The sequence below is a fragment of the Bos mutus genome, chromosome 9 (assembly GCF_027580195.1).
Source record: "Bos mutus isolate GX-2022 chromosome 9, NWIPB_WYAK_1.1, whole genome shotgun sequence".
In the NCBI taxonomy this organism is placed as follows: Eukaryota; Metazoa; Chordata; class Mammalia; order Artiodactyla; family Bovidae; genus Bos; species Bos mutus.
In genome coordinates, this window is record NC_091625.1 from 94,872,742 (window position 1) to 94,891,114 (window position 18,373).

An 18,373-nucleotide genomic window follows, 5' to 3' on the forward strand; every position below is an offset into this window, starting at 1 on the left:
AATATCCCCCATCCCGGCATGTTTAATACGAAAAAGGATAAGCTTTTCAGTAAAGACACCTGCTTATCTGCAGGGCTTCCCTGGTGGTTCAGCAGTAAACAATCTGCCTGCAATTCAGGAGCCACAGGAAATGCGGGTTCGATGCCTGGGTCAGGAAATTCCCCTGGAGGAGGAAATGGCAACCCACTCCAGTATTCCTGCCTGGAAAATCCCAGAGACGGAGGAGAATGGAGGGCTACAATCCATGAGATTGCAGAGAGTCAGACACGACTGAAGTGACTTAGCCCGTATCTGCAAGGTGCACCAGGTCTCTATCACCCAACACGCACTGGACAGAGCAGATTTCTCCCTTGAGCAGCGCTCCAGGTCCTCATGGTGCTCCACCGGCAGCTCCACGGCTGAGGGTCAGCCTTTAACACAACTTTACCACAGCTAAGCGTTGTCACCGCAGTCCTCACACCCAGCCACAATCACTTGCTCATCCGAGGAAGGGACTTGACAGTATTTGCTTCAAAGGAGCACAGCTCTGACTACCCAAGAACTAAGGGACCTGCCCGCAAGAGCTGGGGGCAGCAAGACGCGCCCCACACCCCCCAGGGTCTTCTTCAGGAGGCCACTCGTTCCACAGCTCAGCTGAGGGGTGGGTGGGAGCCGGAGGGGAGGCAGGGCTGGGGGAGCCAAGCGGCTCACTCAGGTTTCTCCTCGGAGGAAATGGGCATTTATGTGGGTGGGAAGGCGTGGTGATGAGCTGACAGCAGCAAGTTTTTGCCCCTGGCAGTGTCCTGCAGCTTGAAAAACCTGTTGGGACAGCCCTGGCTGTGGCTATGTTACAAGATCTGCTCATTCAGGAGCCAAGTTCAGAGCAGAGGCGGTTTCCCACGCATGTTACCATGAGGCCGTGGTGCTCCCCTAGGACTGGTCCTGAGACCCTGACTCATCCAGGCTGGTTACGTCTGGGTCCAGTGGAAGGAGTGCATCGCAAGTCCTCAGGGACTCACTTCTGGGTCCTCAGATGAGTCCCTGTGCTCCTCTGCTAAGCAAGCCACAGCCTAAGTGTAACTAGAGTCGTCTGACTGACACCATGCCTTCTGGTGGGTGGAGAACGGCGCTCCTCCATCCACTCTGGGGGCTCGGCCCAGGGGCGGGGAGTGTCCTACACAGACCCCACCCCCCAGGAGCAAGGGTTCTGCACCCTGGGTTCTGACAAGCATGCTGGGATTACAGCAGATTCTACAGATGATACTGGGCTTCCCTGGCAGCTCAGTGGTAAAGAACCTGCCTGCCAATGCAGGAGAAACAGGTTCGATCCCTGGATTGGGAACATCCCCTGGAGGAGGAAAGGGCAACCAGTATTCTTGCTTGGAGAATCCTATGGACAGAGGAGCCTGACGGGCTACAGGCCATGGGGTCGCAAAGAGTCGGACACACTGAGTGACCAAACCACGCTACATACAACATCGTCTGTTAAAAGCAGTGCTGGTCTGCTCGTGATCGTGGCGGGTGGGGGGCAGCGTACCTGGGGCATGGGAGCGCAGAGACCACTAACATGGGAGCAGGTAAGACGGGGGAGTTGCCACTCCAAGACCAAGGAGCAGGGACCTGCCGTGGAAAACTCGCCCTCGCTCAGTCAGAACAATCTTATTCTGTGAATCCAGCTCCTTGGCAGGAAAAAGGCATCTGTGCAGAGTTCGTAACCACAGGGATGGGCAAAGGAAGGTGGCGGGGGGTGGGCAGCCCTGCATTGCAGAAGAGCCCAGTCAACAAACATTAACCCTCTGAGAGGCAATTGGATACCTCCCACAAGTTGAGGATTTAGCTAAATTGTCTGTACATAAAAGCTATTGTTTACAGAATCTTAAGATCTCAGTAGGATCACAAATATTCTTGGCCAGATTAGCACAAACCTCAAACTGCCCACCACTGCCAGCTGGTAGCTGTGGGCAGCCTCAGAGGAGGGGGCGGGGTGCCCTCCTGCAGCTCTGTCTTTCACAAGCTCCAGAGCCTGTGAGGTCATGGACCTGGTGGTCCCCCTGCTGGGCCCCTCAGCACATGCTACATGGGCTGATAGACAGGCTGAGAGAGAAATAACAGGAGAGAAAGCACACGCGCCTTTGAACCAACCTCCCACACGGCCACGTCACAGCCGCGAAGCCCTTGAGCGGCAGACGCTGGCCGATCAGTTGCTAGGTAAACACTCTGACAGTAACCCACATGCGTATCTGCCACTCCCTGCACTGTTTCCAGGCCCAAATACCCCACCAACAGAAGATAATATAAAGTTTGACTCACTTATCATCTTTCTCATAGATATTTAGTCCAAGGGCATCAACGCCGAGCCAAAGGTCTGTTCCTTTCTTATTTTTTATCTCAAAATAGTTGATCCCGTACATTTCCAGGTCCTGGGCGATCTTCAGGTATTCCAGCATGGCGCTGTCCCTACGTGGGGAGAGCGGACACGGGCGTGAGCCGCATGCGGCTATTACACCAGCGCCTCCACCGCGGCCCCTCTGCCAGCCTGTGACCCGAGCAGACCCCCAGCCGTCCTGGACACCGACCGCTGACACCCTTCACATGTTAGCAAAGGACTGAACTGGATCACGCTGGTTCCTCTGGACGCAGAGGACGTCCCTGTAAAACCTCGTCGCTGGGCATGATCTTGTCTCCTGGCCGCCCACGTGATGCCTCAGGGGGCCCCAGGAGCTTGCCCCGCCTCTGCCCTCCCCGATCCACCTCACTAGGAGCACAGAAGATGCTTGCATCAGAGGGGAAAGGCCGAGGACACACGGTCTCCGAGGCCCAAACTGCCCATGAACTGCAGTGGCCAGGACATCATTAGAGCTGCTGCCAGTGCCTGAAAGGACGACGACAGGACAGACGTCCCACACGCCCCTCTGGTGCTTCTTTAATAACAAGTGTTTCTCTCTCGGGATCTTTTTCAACACTGACACCCTTTTAAAGACAACCACCTTATGGACCTTGAATGAAACAGCGCGCCTGATGGTCTGTGAATAACGCTCTGGCCCCCAGGATGAAATTGAAGCATCTCAGACACAAGTTTTTCTTTCCTTGAACACCTGGCTTTAAGAAGAAACCTCACTGGCAGCTTGTTACACCTTCCCTGCCAGGAACCAGCCACCAGCGGCTCCGAGCGGGTCACCGAGTCCCCTGAAGGACCCTAACCAGAGTCTCCCCTGAGAGGACAGAGCCCAGCCTGGCACTCACTTGAGCATCCCGCGGTGTTCTGCATGCCACACCTGGATCCGGTCCTCCCACTGGTCCCTGGTGAGCTTGTGCTGGTCCATGACTCTGGGTGGCAAAGGAAGAGGGCACAGGGCCGTCAATCACCCCAAAGGCTGGGAGAGGCAAGTGACCGGCCACGGCCCAGCCTCACCCAAACGGTGACTTCTTTTTTTCTCCCAAATAAAACCATCTACTTCCTAATATGCAACATTTCTGACAATTAACAGAACTGGACAATTAAGAACCTGGAATGAGAAGAGCCTTGTCTTCTGGAAAAATTTTGAAAAGGTATTTTATTCTAAGCAGCCTCTTCTTCCAAAAGGGGTCAATTATGTGACCACTAGTAAATAAAAGAGATTTAATAGGGGCCAACTTATCATCTACCAGGGAGAGCCAAGAAGCCACGTCACGCCTGTGAGGACGGCCCCGCCCTGCTGAGTATCTCTGCCGCAGGCCCCATTCGGGGGTGGGGATCGGGGCCTGGGGGAGCACTGCGCTGCAGCGGGGGCTGTTGACAGAGTCCAGGCCCTGCAGAGAACCCAACCCCCCACCAGCCCTGCTTGCTGACCCTGCTAACCCGCCACCCTCGAGGCCCACCGGCTGACCTCTGGGGGATGAGCCGCTCGGAGCCGAGGTACCCCGCCTTGTGCAGCTCCTTGTTGTAGTCGCCGAACTTGGCCTGCACGGCGTAGGAGCCCAGGAGCACGGCGGTCTCGGGCGGGCAGTAGATCTCGTCGCTGAGGATGCCCTCCTTCACTTGCAGGAAGAAGAGCTTCTGCGTGATGTCCTGGATGAGCTCCTCAGCCACGTCCTCGGGGTAGAACTTGGCCCGGAACTTGAACTGCAGCGGGCTCTCCTTCCTGACCTCCTGGGCGGACACCTGGGTGGGTGGAAGCCAGACCCTCATTACAAGGTCCACCCACAGACAGAGACCCGCCAGCCCGGCACAAGCTGAACCACTGGCTCAAAGGGTCTGGCAGGCCAGTTTTCAAAAGGTAATGGTGACTCTGAAAGTCACCTTTTTAGCATGGAAGACAGAAGGCAGGTGAGAATCCTGTGATGCCCTCACAAGAGCCCCAGCCCTGGTTTGCGGGGGGTGGGGAAGGGGGAGCGATGCTGTAACTCCCAGGGCCTGTCCAAGTGACCCGTGAATCTGGCCTCTGTCCATAGGGCCGGGCCAGCCCAGAACCACGGCCTCGCTTTCCGTAATTCTTCACGGCCTCCCCTGCTCTTGCATGCCTCCTACTGCCCTCCTGCCAGGTGCAGTAATACGGGAGGAAAGCAGGACTTGGAGAAAAGGGAGAAACGGTCTGGAGAAAAGACACTTAGCTTACTGCTTTTCTTTGTAATTGTTAATGGAATTATCCAGACTGTAGAGTTGGAAGGAACTCTATCACAGGCCCAAACAAAGCAGTAACAAGACTTACAGAACACTGGATGATTCATGGTTTTTAAGATTAACAGTCTCGTTGGGGAGGAAAAAAAAAACAAAACTAAGGTCAACTAAGCGATTATGCATCACGTACTCCGGTAAGGAGAAAGACCAGGGTCTAATTTCCAGCCACTATCCCCGTTTACCTGAAACCAGCAACCTTTCTGTCTATAAAGACTTTTACACAAATAGAAAGGGACAAAAAACAAAAGACAGAGTTTCAATGTCAACAGAGTAGACCTAACCCAATTAATAGCCTGTAAATAGTTAACTCTGACTTACCTTTTTATCAAGTTTCAACCATGTAGGAAATCCTTTGTTATCCACATACTGGAGGCCAAAGTACCACACTTCCCTAAGGCCGATGGTCTTAACCACCTGTAGGAAAGGGACGGGGGTTGGGCTGTCACGAGGCGCTCTCTGGAGGAGCACTGGCCCGGGAGCCCTGCCACGTGGTGCAGCAGACCCTCCACAAGAGCGAGGCGCTGGCTTCGTCACACCGGGCAGCCTCCCCTACGCTGCCAGTTACCAACAGACACCAACCATTCAGTCCTTTTTGATTTTAGGCCACATGGTGTCTAGGCTCCTAGTTCCCTGACCAGGAATCGAACCTGGGCCCACAGCACTGAAAGTCCCGAGTCCTAACCACTGGACCGCCAGTGAAGTCCTTGAAACACTTGCTTTCATACACGTTTCAGCAGTGTTAGGGATAACAAAGCTTATAATGTCACCCTTACTGCTCTGGCCCCCATCGCAGCTTCCAGAGTAAAGACAGCCCGGTGGGCTGCAGGGGGCACACAGAGACACACGGGGTCACCAGCAAAGGTGTGTGTGCCCCAGGTGTGGCTGCTCCCACCAGGGGTGCCCACGTGCAGAGGCAGCAAGCTTCCAGGGATGAGGGGGTGCTCAGCTTTACATGTGCCGAGACTGACTCTAACCACCCCCAGAAATGTGAAATTCTGATACAGGAAGGGAGAATTCAGCCCTAGGTCATAGGGAGAGTTTCCGTTTCAAATCCTCTCCGGTGCTGGTAAGTCGCTTCAGTCGTGTCCGACTCTGTGTGACCCCATAGACGGCAGCCCACCAGGCTCCCCCGTCCCTGGGACAAATCCTCTCTAGTACTAGGGAAAAAAGTCTCCCGTGGTCGGTCAGAGAGAGAGTCCCACGCTGGTTATTTTTGTGCCTTGAAGCCCAAAAGCAATTTGCTGTGGACACTTGCTGAATATCATCAAAACCGAGTCCTAGGATTTTGCTGTATAAATTCTATGACACGTAATGTTAAGCCTTGGAAAAAAAAAAAAAGGTTACCATTCTTCAAACATATGACTTCTATCAAACTTGAAAGAGGACTGTACACACCGCAAGTGACAAATCCGATATCAATACTGAAGTCTGCCCTGAGCCTGCTTCCTCACTGGCTTTGGCAGGAGGGGGCGGATACTTGCTGGAGGCCCCGGCTGTTCACTGCCGGGCCAGGGACAGACCCACTCATCCACTCCCTCCACACACCCAGAAAAGGGGAGGAAGGTCTCTACCCGGGACTCCTCATTGTGAAAGACACAAAGGCTGTGTTGACCCCCATCAGGGCTTACCCCCGAGACTCGGGTGAAGCCCCAGGTCTGGTTTCCATGGTAGCAAGTGCAGGAGGCCGGTTCCCAGATCAGGTTTCCTCCAACCCCCTCACTGCTAGTTTCTAACTCCCCACAAGCCAAACCTCCCTCCACCTCAAGGTCTGGATAGGAAACCTGCCCCGCCTTCCTCTCTGAGCAGCTTCAAGGCTGCCGGAGAAAGCCCCACGTGGCCCAGCCATCCCCGCTCCCTGCCAGCCCTTCCGCTCCATCCACCAACTGCAGCCTTGGCCTGGGTCTGACCCGCGGGAAGCCACGTCCTGTCCACTCAGTGTCCCGGCCCTGCACCTGGCGGAGCCCTTGGGCAGACCTGCTCACTGGTTCAGGGAAATTTGGGGACGATGAAAGGGAGACCCCACCAGACCCCGGTAAGTCACCTCCAGCTTCTACATTTGCCAAAACTCCACTCCAATTTCCAGGTCGGTGCTGGGGTGCGAAGCAGCGCCTGACCACCGGCAAGGCCTCTCAGGAAGGCTGCCAACGGAGCAGGTGGCCGGGAATGCACACACCCAGCCCAGCCCTGTCGCCCTACTGGGCCCTCAGTCCCAGCGCAGAATCTATGGAGCCCGGAAAAGTAGGTCTCGCTCTGCCTAAAGCTCAGGAACTGTTCCATTGAAGAATTATCATGGCCCTCACAGTGGTTCGCTGCTCTTGTTAAAAGGGAGAGGTGCATGCTGGCACCCGAGGGGCTCGGGATGCTGCAGCTGCAGGGAGGGCTGGGAGATGCTAGCCTGGCTCCTCACTGTGCCCTGTTCCCCCGCCCTGCACCAGGTGGCAGGAAACAGCCAGGGGGACTGTGGAGACCCCCGTGGGAGAGGCAGCAGGCAGGGCTCGCAGGTGAGGCCCTGGCTCAGGAAGACTGCATGGGGTCCCTTCTCCTCGGGGACTGTGGACAGGGAGCACCCCTGGGGAGCACGGGTCCCGCTGGCGGTCAGCTCCACCAAGAGGAGCAAGCTGCGGATGGAGGTAATGACTGTGCTCAGCAAACAAAGGGATTCAGATGCTCTTTTCTAACTGGGAACCCTCTGAAGTGCGCAGAGACCAACCTGATCAAAAAGCTGCTTTCCTGTGGTGTTTGGCTGGATGGCAAACTCCAGCTCCGCATCCATGGTGGTCACTCGGACGTTGATCTGAAAAAAAAAAAAAAAAAAAAAACACATCACGCTTAACCGGGTGTTCTTGTAGATGTAGCCCAAGTCTTCCACCGAAACCCAAAGGTCCCGAGCAACGCGGCAAGAGTGTTCCTCCTCCACACCCGAACTCATGTCTGTCACCACACACACACATCCAGCCTCCACATCTGAGCTCACGTCTGTCACCACACACACACACACACCCAGCTCTGCACACATATGCAGCTTGGATTCAAACGTGTCCTCGTGGCTTTAAAAAAAGCACACTCACACTTAGGTCTAAGCTGTTTTTCTATAAAGATACTTTGATGACTGTTAATATACTTTGCACACACACACCATCTCACATTCTGACCCCTACCCACAGGTCTGTGAAGCCCCACGGGTGGGGAGCCGCCCCTGGGGAACCCACACCAAGTCTGCAGGTAATAGGAGAGAAGGCTATGTACAGCAACTTGAGAGACCTCAACAGTGAAGGGAGGCGGGCAAATGGCTGAAGACACGCCCAGGAGGACAGAGTGCTGTGCAGGAATCCAAAAGGATAGTTATGAAGGCAGGAAAAACACGGAAGCATTACCAGGACAGGAAGGCTGGGAAAAATGTCATCGAAGCTGCCATACAGTTGGTGGTTTAAAAACATTTACTTACAGGCAATTTTCAAATCTATCACTTGAAAAAACCCAGAACTCGCTAGCATCTGAAAAACATACAAATCTATCTACTTTATATCACAGCCCCGGAGGAAAATTTCACAGCAACTACGGTACTTAAGAAATGTTTGCTTCTCACCATTTTTCAAGTGAAATACAGAAACAGCAGATAGACATATATTCCAAACTCGTCCCACTCAGATGGAAATGTAACAAGGACACAGATTAACTGTATTATTTAGCCTCCTGACGTAAGTTCTGAACCTGGTGAGGCCCTGGCTAGATACATAGACTCAAAGTCGTAAAGACTAATTTTTGTTCACGTAGTTTTTTCCCTAAGGCTCAAAACTGTGACGATGGATACATACATCCAGTCCGTCTTAAAGGGTCTCTGCCCAACATAACATAGAGAAGGGAGGCACAATGCTCCAGGTTTTAAAAAGTTTCCTCTCCAATCTCAAGTCTACACATTCAAGAAATGAAGTTTACTAAGAAGCAAGACTAGGCACATCTTAGAGACTTCAAGTTTATCAAAACATAAAGCCCAAGTTTCTTCCTTTTCCTGACAGCAATATTTTAAAGAAGTCACGAAATGGCTGTTATGAAGCACAAAATAAAGCAAGTCTCTCTCTCTCAATTATGGTTCCAAGGCCACATATGAGAGATGTGAAAAGCAGCCCCAAACGCAAACATTCTGTAACAAATGCAGCTCCGGGTTACACTCAGAAGCCTACCGAGGATGCCACACCTGAGACTACAGTGGGGAGGTGGGCGCTGACCAACGCTGGACCTCACAGGCCTTTCTCTATTATTTACTGACTCAGAGACTGAACGACCAGACGATGTGGGCCCAAAGCTTCTACCCCGGTTGAGATGAATACAAGAGACCAGAGGCTCACACTTCAGACTCTTAACTTCTAAACCTTGATCACCTCTAAATCTGAGGAAGAGAAAAAAAGTCACCTCCTAAGACCAATGCTAATAATTAACATAAAAAAGTGATCACCACACCATGTTTAACCATTTTGCAAACTTATTAACAGGAATTTAGGGGGGAGGGGAAGCTATTTTAAGGTTCTGAGCAGGTTCACATTTGACTCAAAGTTCACACAACTCTTTGAAAAAGCAATAATCTGCAAAATGAATACTTATTACTAAGGTTAAGATGTGACAACCCAGTGATACATAGAAAATGAACTTCTTAAAAATTAAGTGTTATCAGGAGGGTCTGTGCAACCTGCAAAAACTGCCCTTCCCGCCACAGGACTTAAAATCACCCTCAGCAGCTCCGGGACGTGGTGCCAAGTGTCACCTGGCCTGATCTTTCTAGGAACTTTCCCGAGTCCAGCACACTGGTGATCATGCAATCTGGCGCAGGACCTGGAACACAGCCGGCAAGCCGGAGAGGGGGCAAGGCTCTTCTGACCACGGGCCGGGCAGCGGGAAGCAGGCGTCTCCCCACCAGCCCCGTCAGAAGGAACAGCTAACTGGCCCCAGTTCGAATTCAGGGAGGCACTAACACTCTCAGACAACCCCCAAAAGCACAAAGTCAAGGTAACTGTGATCAGTGTATGCATGTTTCACTAACGGCACACAGTCAACCATCTTGAGACCAAGGTTGAGACAGGAGAACTCATGACAGCCAGACACTCATGAACACCACGTGAATGAGCCCAAGCGGCTCTGCAGGACTAGACGTGTGTGTGCTTGACGCGCCCCCAGCCTCCTCACACCCCTCACAGGGGCTGGGGCTTATGCTCCATCAGTAGTGTGTTACTTTACACATCTGTCACAATGCGGAAATACAGTGTGAACTTTCACAGTTTAAAGTGATACGTTTACTCAGAAGATTGGGACCATTCATCTGCATGTTTTGGTCCACTTATCCAGGGTTGTTTTTTTGTTTGTTTGTTTTTTAAAGAAATCGGGCTTTGGCGTCCCAACTCTCCTCTTTATTATCCTGTCCGGTTTCCCTGATATAATCGGTTGTTTTAAGTGTACCTGGAAAAAGCGAGCTCTTGTGTTTGCAGTGGCGCCACGGAAAAACAGTGGGATTACGTGCTTCACATGACAAACGTGAGAACGGTCCCGTGAGAAGCGGAGGTCCAGGGCTTAAATGCATCACCACGCAAACCCAAAAGACTCGCAGACTGGAGAAAACCACCGTGTTTTGCCATCTTTACTGCCTTTCTATTCTCCCCCAGATCACACACTTTTATTAAAGGCGATATTCTCTGAAGGCAGCAAAATCCCATAGGAATGTGCGGTGCGGGTGTGCAGTTAGTCATTTAAAATCAACCCCCAAAAGGGCAGTGTTTTTTCCCAGGCTGAAACCCTTTCTAACATTCTGCTGTGTCTGAAGGGGGCAGCAGTGATAAAAGTTTAATTTTGTCCAGGTACCCTCACCCCTTATATACACACAAAGAACCATGTGGCTGGCGTAGATGATAAATTTAATAATTCATGTTGCTCCTTCAAACGCTACTCCATTTGAAGCTATGGCATGAAGATGCAATTAGATTTCTAAAATGTCAGAACCTAAAGGAACCAGACATAAGCACACTCCACTATCTATATTGGGAATTCGTAAGTGAGTTTCAACATGGGAGTCACATTGGCACTCTACAATAATGAGGTGAACCTAAAGGAACCAGACCTGACCACACTCCACTATGTATAATGGGAATTCATTAGTCAGTTTCAATATGGGAATCACATTAGCACTCTACAATAATGAGACTCTTTTAAACAGTTGTATACTAGGTCAGAATTTTAAAGTAAGATAATGTGTTTTAGGGGCTTCCCAGGTGGCTCAGTGGTAAAGAATCTGCCTGCCAATGCAGGAGACACAGGAGAACTGGGTTTGAGTCCCTAGGTGGGGAAGATCCCCTGGAGGAGGAAATGGCAACCCACTCCAGCATTCTTGTCTGGAGAATCCCATGGGCAGAGGAGCCTAATGGGCTACGGTTCACAGGGTGCAAAGACGTGAACAGGGCTGAGCACTCACGCACCTTGGCTCCTCCTCTGGCAAGGCACGCAGAGGGGTGGTAAATTCACATGAAAATCACGAAAATCACGAGCCGGCTGGGAGACTGTTTTCACGGACAAAGGAGAAGCTCACACCTGTTTTCACATGTGCAAAGAGGGGGATGCTCCTCTCCAACCAGACACACGATACAGTACAGGTTCTGTTGCTCCAATGCAACTGACAACTCTTTTCCCAATAAGGAATTAAAGGTGTTAAACCCCAATCTGAAACCTGCCGTCCCCTTGGCTCATTCTGTCCAGCAGATGGGCACTCGAACACCAGGCAGGCGGACAGCCGGACCTGCCTCTGAGCCCAGGCCTCCTCCCGCCCCGGCCCCCGCGGTCCCAGCCCCCAGTGTGGGGGAGGCATTCCCAGCTCAGTGGGCCATAAAATGAAGACTTATCTGTAAGGATCTTCCAACTCTGCATTCTACAGCTTAACGACAGGAGTGGCTTTCGACACTGCACCATCCACCCCGTGGCTGGCACTTTCTGCACAACTAACTGAACCTTGAGAGAGGGGAAAAGGCCTGGGGGTGGGGAGGCAGTATTCTGAGGTCGCGCAGCCTGAGGCTCTCGGTTTCTGATTTTTTTGTTTAGTTAATCAAAAGGCTTTGAGAGTATACGGTATTCATGCAAATTGTGAAATTCCAGGACAGTACTTTGGAAAACATGATTTTTGAGCCTTCTCAGTGTAATTTTATCAAAGTGGTATCTAAAATGCCTTCTAAGAGTCTGAGATACGGAAGAGAGTTGACCATAAAATACTATTATTTTACTCGTAACCCATATATGTGTAAGCTGAATTTCTGGCTGTCAAATTACCCCCCTCACTAATCTCTCCTCACTTTAGTAAGGAAATCTAGTCTTGCAATTTTTCATTTGAGAAATGTCTACTTCCTCCTGAACTACTTTAAACTCGGTGTAAGAAAGATAACCTCTCCAGCCACACTTTTTACAAAATAAATTCACACCGTACTGAAGACCAAGACAGGAAGGAGAATTTCAAGACCAGATCTTTCACAAACAAGCAGCTGCTTTACATCTTAATAGACCAACCCAGTTCAGGTGATTTAGAAGCCAGAATACTGCAGGGGAAACAAGTTTGCAGTGATTTTACTATATACCTGGAATCAGGAAACCCACTGAGAAAGGGAAATTCAAATAGTAACATTTGAATGTTTGGACTGCAGGCAGTGGACTCGGCAATAACAGATTAATCCGTATATTATCACACCTGCATTTACTCAAAATTAGTGTGAGCACAACTATCTAAGCACCACCAAGATTACGCCGAGGGCCTGACCTTTCTTAATCATTTAAAATGTCAGCGGCTGTTTTCAACATCCCCGCCCTCTTTCAAAGTGCCACTTCAGCAGCTTCCACAGTTTTCAAATATTTGGATAAGAGCCTTCAAATGCTTAGAAAGGCTCTGACAGGAAGTTGTCCGGTAAAATTTCTCCCACAAATGGGAGAACGAAAGCCCGGGAGCGTGAGGAGGAAAAAAAGTTTTACAACTGAAACGAACTGTAAAATCTCCTTCAGGTGCTATTTTGGTTCACGTACTGAATAATTACTGAGATGATACTGTATTTTGGTTTTTCATCCTTGAATCATTAGTCTACAACAGCTTTGTTAGAATATAACTTACATCCCATAAAACTCACCATTTAAAATGTGCACTTCGGTGGTTTTTACTAACTTCTCAGAGTTATGCAACCAACCCCACTAATTTTAGAAACATTTCATCACCCCAGAAAGAAATCCCATGCCCACTAGCAGTCACTCCCATTACGCCTTCCTCCCAGCCCTGGCAACCAAGAATCTACTTTCTGTCTCCACAGACTTCTCTATTTTGGACACTTTACAGAAACAGAATCATTTTACCACGTGGTCCTTGGGGTCTTGCTTTTGTCACTTCATGTTTTCAAGACTTATCCGTTGGATCATGTATGAGCACTCCCCCTTTTTCACTACCAAGTAATATTCCGCTACCTGGATCCCTTTTGTCTGTCTATTCACTGCTGGTGGATATTTTGGGTTGCAGACCTTCCTTATTACTTGCCATGTTCTTTGGTGATGATATATATGAAACAGCTGGAAAACAGGTCATTTGAACTAGACAGTACTTTGGCCACCTCATGCAGAGAGCTGACTCATCGGAAAAGACCCTGATGCTGGGAGGGATTGGGGGCAGGAGAAGGGGACGACAGAGGATGAGATGGCTGGATGGCATCACTGACTTGATGGACATGAGTCTGAGTGAACTCCGGGAGTTGGTGATGGACAGGGAGGCCTGGTGTGCTGCAGTTCATGGGGTCGCAAAGAGTCGGATAAGACTGAGCGACTGATCTGATCTGATTTGATCTAATGGTCAATGTGGTATTCAAATGGATAAAAAAAAATTTAGGGGTGAAGATGAAAGAAAATGCGTTTTTTAAACCAAAATGCAATTTAAGTGTGCTGCTGCTGCTAAGTCGCTTCAGTCGTACTGTGTCATTTAAGCTGTAAATAAAAATACGCTGTGTTCTCAGGAAGAAGGTGCCAGCTTGCCAAACAAAGCACTGACTCCTGCCCGCCCCGAGGCGCCCTGGCGCTGGAGGCCACAAGGCCTATGAGGCCCTTCCCTGTACAGACCAGGAGCAGGTGGGCAGAGGGAGCAGCCCTCCCATGGGCTGAAGGGAGAACCCAGGCTCTCTTGTTCAGGGGTATCCCAAGCAACTCAAGTTCTTTCTCTGAATTTTAAGCAGCAACAGAGTCTTGTTTTGCACTTAACTCCGATGGTGTGGAGCACACCATCGCCAGCATTCAATGAAGTGCCCAAAATCTTTTTTTATCTCAACCTTAACTACCTCTGTGTTTTTCAACACTACCTCTGTGTTTTCCTTTCGTGGAGTCACCCCCTAAACCCTTCCGGGGCCCGTTTGCTGAGGCCACACCAGGCCTGCTTCCTGGGCACAGAGGAGGCAGGAGCAGCCACGCCTTATAGGCTGCTCCCCCCGGGCCCCCATGCTCCACCAGGGGTTCTCGAACTTGAATGCACCGCAGAGTTAACCTGGAGAGCTTGTTGAAACAGCTTCCTGGGCCCCGGGCCCAGAGGTGCTGACTCAGGAGGCTGGGTGGGCCCCGCTCTTCCCCGCTCACAAGAGAGGCCACACCCAGGCAACCCGGCTGGGGAAAGAGGCCTGGCTAGCACTCTGAACATGCAGGAGCCACAGCTTCTTTTGGCAAGATTAATGGCTCCCCCCACCCCAGTTTTGTTTCCTTTTAACTTTTGTTGCTGGGGAGGATGTGGACCACTTTCAAAAGTCTTCACTGAATTTGTTACAACATTGCTTCTGCTCTGCGCCCTGGGCTCTTGGCCCTGAGCACCTGGGATCCATCTCCTCCCACCCGGCACCCCCAACACACACACTGGAAGTGTCACCCACTGGTTGGCCAGAGAAGCCCCCAAGGTTAATGTACTGACGGCTACTGCTGATCCTCCACCACAGGAAAGTACTCTTGACTAGGCTTCAGTTCCGGAGAAGGCGATGGCACCCCACTCCAGCACTCTTGCCTGGAAAATCCCATGGACGGAGGAGCCTGGTAGGCTCCAGTCCATGGGGCCGCGAAGAGCTGGACACGACTGAGCGACTTCACTTTCACACATTGGAGAAGGCAATGGCAACCCACTCCAGTGTTCTTGCCTGGAGAGTCCCAGGGACGGGGAAGCCTGGTGGGCTGCCGTCTATGGGGCCGCACAGAGTCGGACACGACTGAAGCGACTTAGCAGCAGCAGCAGCAGGCTCTCGTTCAGTACTAGACCTGAACTCACACAGACAGGTTTTCTTAATGAGATGTCTCCACAGAGGAATCCCTGTTTTAGTCCTCTTTGCAGCCTGATCTCCTTTAAGATAAAAATCAATCTCCATGAACAATACTCCAACTCAGTTAAGTCCCAGCGTTAGCTATGACACACAGTGGTCATTTACAAATGCTGGCTAACAGATAACTACCCTCTGTAAATCATTACCATGAGCTCAGCAAACCTGATTAAGGAATCAGCTGAGTGTAGAAACGCAGACCTGTGAATTCAGCCAACTTAGAAAGCAAAGTCGGAAAGCCCCAAAGGCCAAGTGATCTTTCGTTGTTTAGCTCCTCTCGGGCCACATCACTCATCCTCCTCACATGGTCTTGGCAATGGCTGATACGTTACAGACAACTTTGTTTCTATAAAATGAAGTGGTTGTCTTAGATGTTCAGTGCTGCCCCCAGTAACACTGTTTATTATAAACAAAATTCTACAAAATAGTTGCCATTAAAAATCTGATGACCATACTTTACATCGCTACAGTTTCTAATAAGCATATAGTTTTTTTAGAAGTGTCTAGTGTTCTGTTCATGAAAGGCAGTTGAGAAAACGCCTGTGTGGTACACCATTCTTGTAAGCATAGAGAGGTCAAAACAAAAACCAGTATGTCAAAAAAATGAAAACACTGTACAGAGAGAAGACGAGTAAATAGAAATGTGGCCTTAAAACACATTTTTCATTAAATGGAGTAATGTCCACAGTAAACTGATACTGACCATAGTGGCAAAGACATCAACTACGCTGTCAGTCAAGAGGGAGGCAGGGGTGGCTCTAAAATGCTGCCACCAACAGCAGTGGCTACAAGTCACCTTGCACCTGAAGGCAAGCTGGATTCACAGCAATTCCAGAGGCACGCGTGTAAGCTCGAGCTCTTAACACCCGACTTCATGTGGTTTACTGACCTTTAGAGAAGGTGGGAAGAACGGCTGACTACATCTTACTAATAATATAACCCTATGGCAAACCTGACCACCAATGGATGATAATTTTTATTATTACTCCTTCCTTTCATGCTCCTCTGTATCTTAAGTTTTAAACTCAAGATAAAGTATGTGTGTGTGCTTGTGCCCAGTCATGTCAGACTCTTTCAACCCCATGAACTGCAGCCCACCAGGCTCCTCTACCCATGGAATTTTCCAGGCAAGAATCCTGGAGTGGGTTGCCATTTCCTTCTCCAGGGGATCTTCCAGACCCAGGGACCGAACCCGTCTCTTGCATCTCCTGCGTTGCCAGGTCGATTCTTTAGCACTGTGCCACTTGTACCCAATTGTTATCTCCTGTCTTCTTTTTCAAGGTTAAAGAAGAAAAAGAATCCGGGTGAAGAAACTGGCTGGTTAGGCTTAGGAAAACTTTCCAGATGCCAAAGAAAACTGGCCCTCTAGCTCCACAAATCTTGTAGAACAAAAAATCTATGGAATTCATCAGAACACAAACTGCCAGGCAATGCAGTAAGAATTCCACACACCATCAACTGGTCTGAAGCACAACAACCCAGCTGAGACACATGGGTAAGACAGACACAAACTCGCATTCTATTAAACTTTCCGTAAAACTGTACAAAACCAGGATAATATAGCAGCCTCTTATTGCCCAGTAATAGGAATAATAAAACCATCAAACGTTAGGGCTACAAGAGTCCACTCGTGACAACTCCTGACGAGGTCAAAGTGCTGGCCTCGCTTCCTGAGTCACGGATAGGCGCTATTCCTGGGACTACAAGGACAGGGGGATGCCTGCGTTGGTTTCCCCTGGTCTCCTGGCGTCCATCAGGGAGTTCTAGATGACTGCATCCCTGTGATAATGGTCATTCCTCCAGCAGGAAGTTCTATATTCAGACTGAGACTGACAGTAAGAAAGACTCCAAGTTCCCTGTAGGTAGTATCTGTCAAGAAACTGAATTTAACCCAGCACAATCGAGCACCTCAGGCAAAGCCATCATCCTTCTGGATGCCAACAGCCCTGCCCTCCCCGCCCACTTCTCCATGCCAAGAACCCGCCTGCCAATTCAGGAGAGGTAAGAGACGTGGGTTCGATCCCGAGGTCGGGAAGATCCCCTGGAGGAGGGCATGGCAACCCACTTCAGTATTCTTGCCTGGAGAATCCTATGGACAGAGGACCCTGGTGGGCTACAGTCCATAGGGACACGACTGAAGCGAATTAGCACACGCACGTAGACTGATGAAAAGTCAAGTCAGATCTAGAGAGTTCAATGTCAAATAAGCCAATGCGACTCTATTACAAACCAAGCAGCAATAGGTAGAGTTTCTTGGTTCCCATCTTCAGAGAGTCAGGATGCCCTGGGGTGGGCATCTGCCTTATGTTACAGAGACTTCGTATCACTTTAAGGAGTATTGGGAACTTAGAGTGGATCATGAAAACCCACACTACATACCTCTCATTTCCAAACTGCTCTCCTCCACCACCTTTAGGCTAAGCTTACAGGGAAAAAGCTAAATTCTTAACATGCTGTGGATAATAACAGGGCAGAGTGAAACGTGAAAGCTGGGTCTTGGAATTTCCCTATAACTTCTGTTTCAGATATCTACATTATGCCATATTTTAGATCCTATTTATGTTACAAAAATATATGTTCTAAGTAGAACAGTTAGAATAGGGAGGAAAGAAAAGTGAAAGCCACTCAATCATGTACGACTCTTTATGACCCCATGGACTGTACAGTCCATGGAATTTTCTAGGCCAGAATACTGGAGTGGGTAGCCCTTCCTTTCTCCACGGGATCTTCCCAACTCAGGGATCGAACTCAGGTCTCCCGCACTGCAGTTGGATTCTTTACCAGCTGAGCCACCAGAAGCCCAAGAATACTGGAGCGGGTAGCCTATCCCTTCTCCAGGGGATCTCCCCTGGCCCAGGAATCGAACCAGGGTCTCCTGCATTGCAGGCGGATTCTTTACCAACTGAGCTATCAAAGAAACCACAGAATAGGAAGGAGGAATAACTATTTCATAGGATGACTCTAAATGGGTATTTAGGTAAAAGTTAGCCTGAATACCTTCTTTCAAAGGTTGAGAAACTGAGGCCTATAAATTTCCTTACCTATTAAAAATATTTATAGTTGTATAGCTCTTAAAATGTTAGTCCTAAAGCTGTATCTTCATTGATTTTAAAATTTTGAAGTTTGTTATTTCCAAATTCCAGAGTGTACAGTCTGTAAAGTACATGGATAGATGATACAGACAGGAAAAAAGAGCTCAGATCTACTAATACCCATTGTATAATTTCAAGAACATGAAGTGAAATCCCGAGTCTTTCTAAAGAGCTCCTTTTCCTCTGAAAGTAGGCCACTTCCTGCCCCCAGACCCACTTCCTGTCAGCCAAGGCTGCTTAACAATACAAAAAGCGGACAAACCACTCCCGCCTGTGCTCGTAACTAGAGAAAATCCTGACTTTAG

General features: G+C 49.9%; 1 protein-coding gene across 3 annotated transcripts in view; it reads right to left on the minus strand.

The window, feature by feature from the left end:
* Positions 1-18,373, minus strand: part of EZR (ezrin) — a 46,313-nt gene that overhangs the window by 14,087 nt on the left and 13,853 nt on the right. For all 3 annotated transcript variants that reach the window (XM_070376966.1, XM_070376967.1, XM_070376968.1), the window contains exons 3-7: positions 7,347-7,430; positions 4,955-5,050; positions 3,846-4,120; positions 3,223-3,306; positions 2,290-2,436 (exon numbers count right to left, since the gene is read on the minus strand). In XM_070376966.1, the coding sequence (XP_070233067.1) occupies positions 2,290-2,436; positions 3,223-3,306; positions 3,846-4,120; positions 4,955-5,050; positions 7,347-7,430 (686 nt within the window). The remainder of the gene's footprint in view (positions 1-2,289; positions 2,437-3,222; positions 3,307-3,845; positions 4,121-4,954; positions 5,051-7,346; positions 7,431-18,373) is intronic.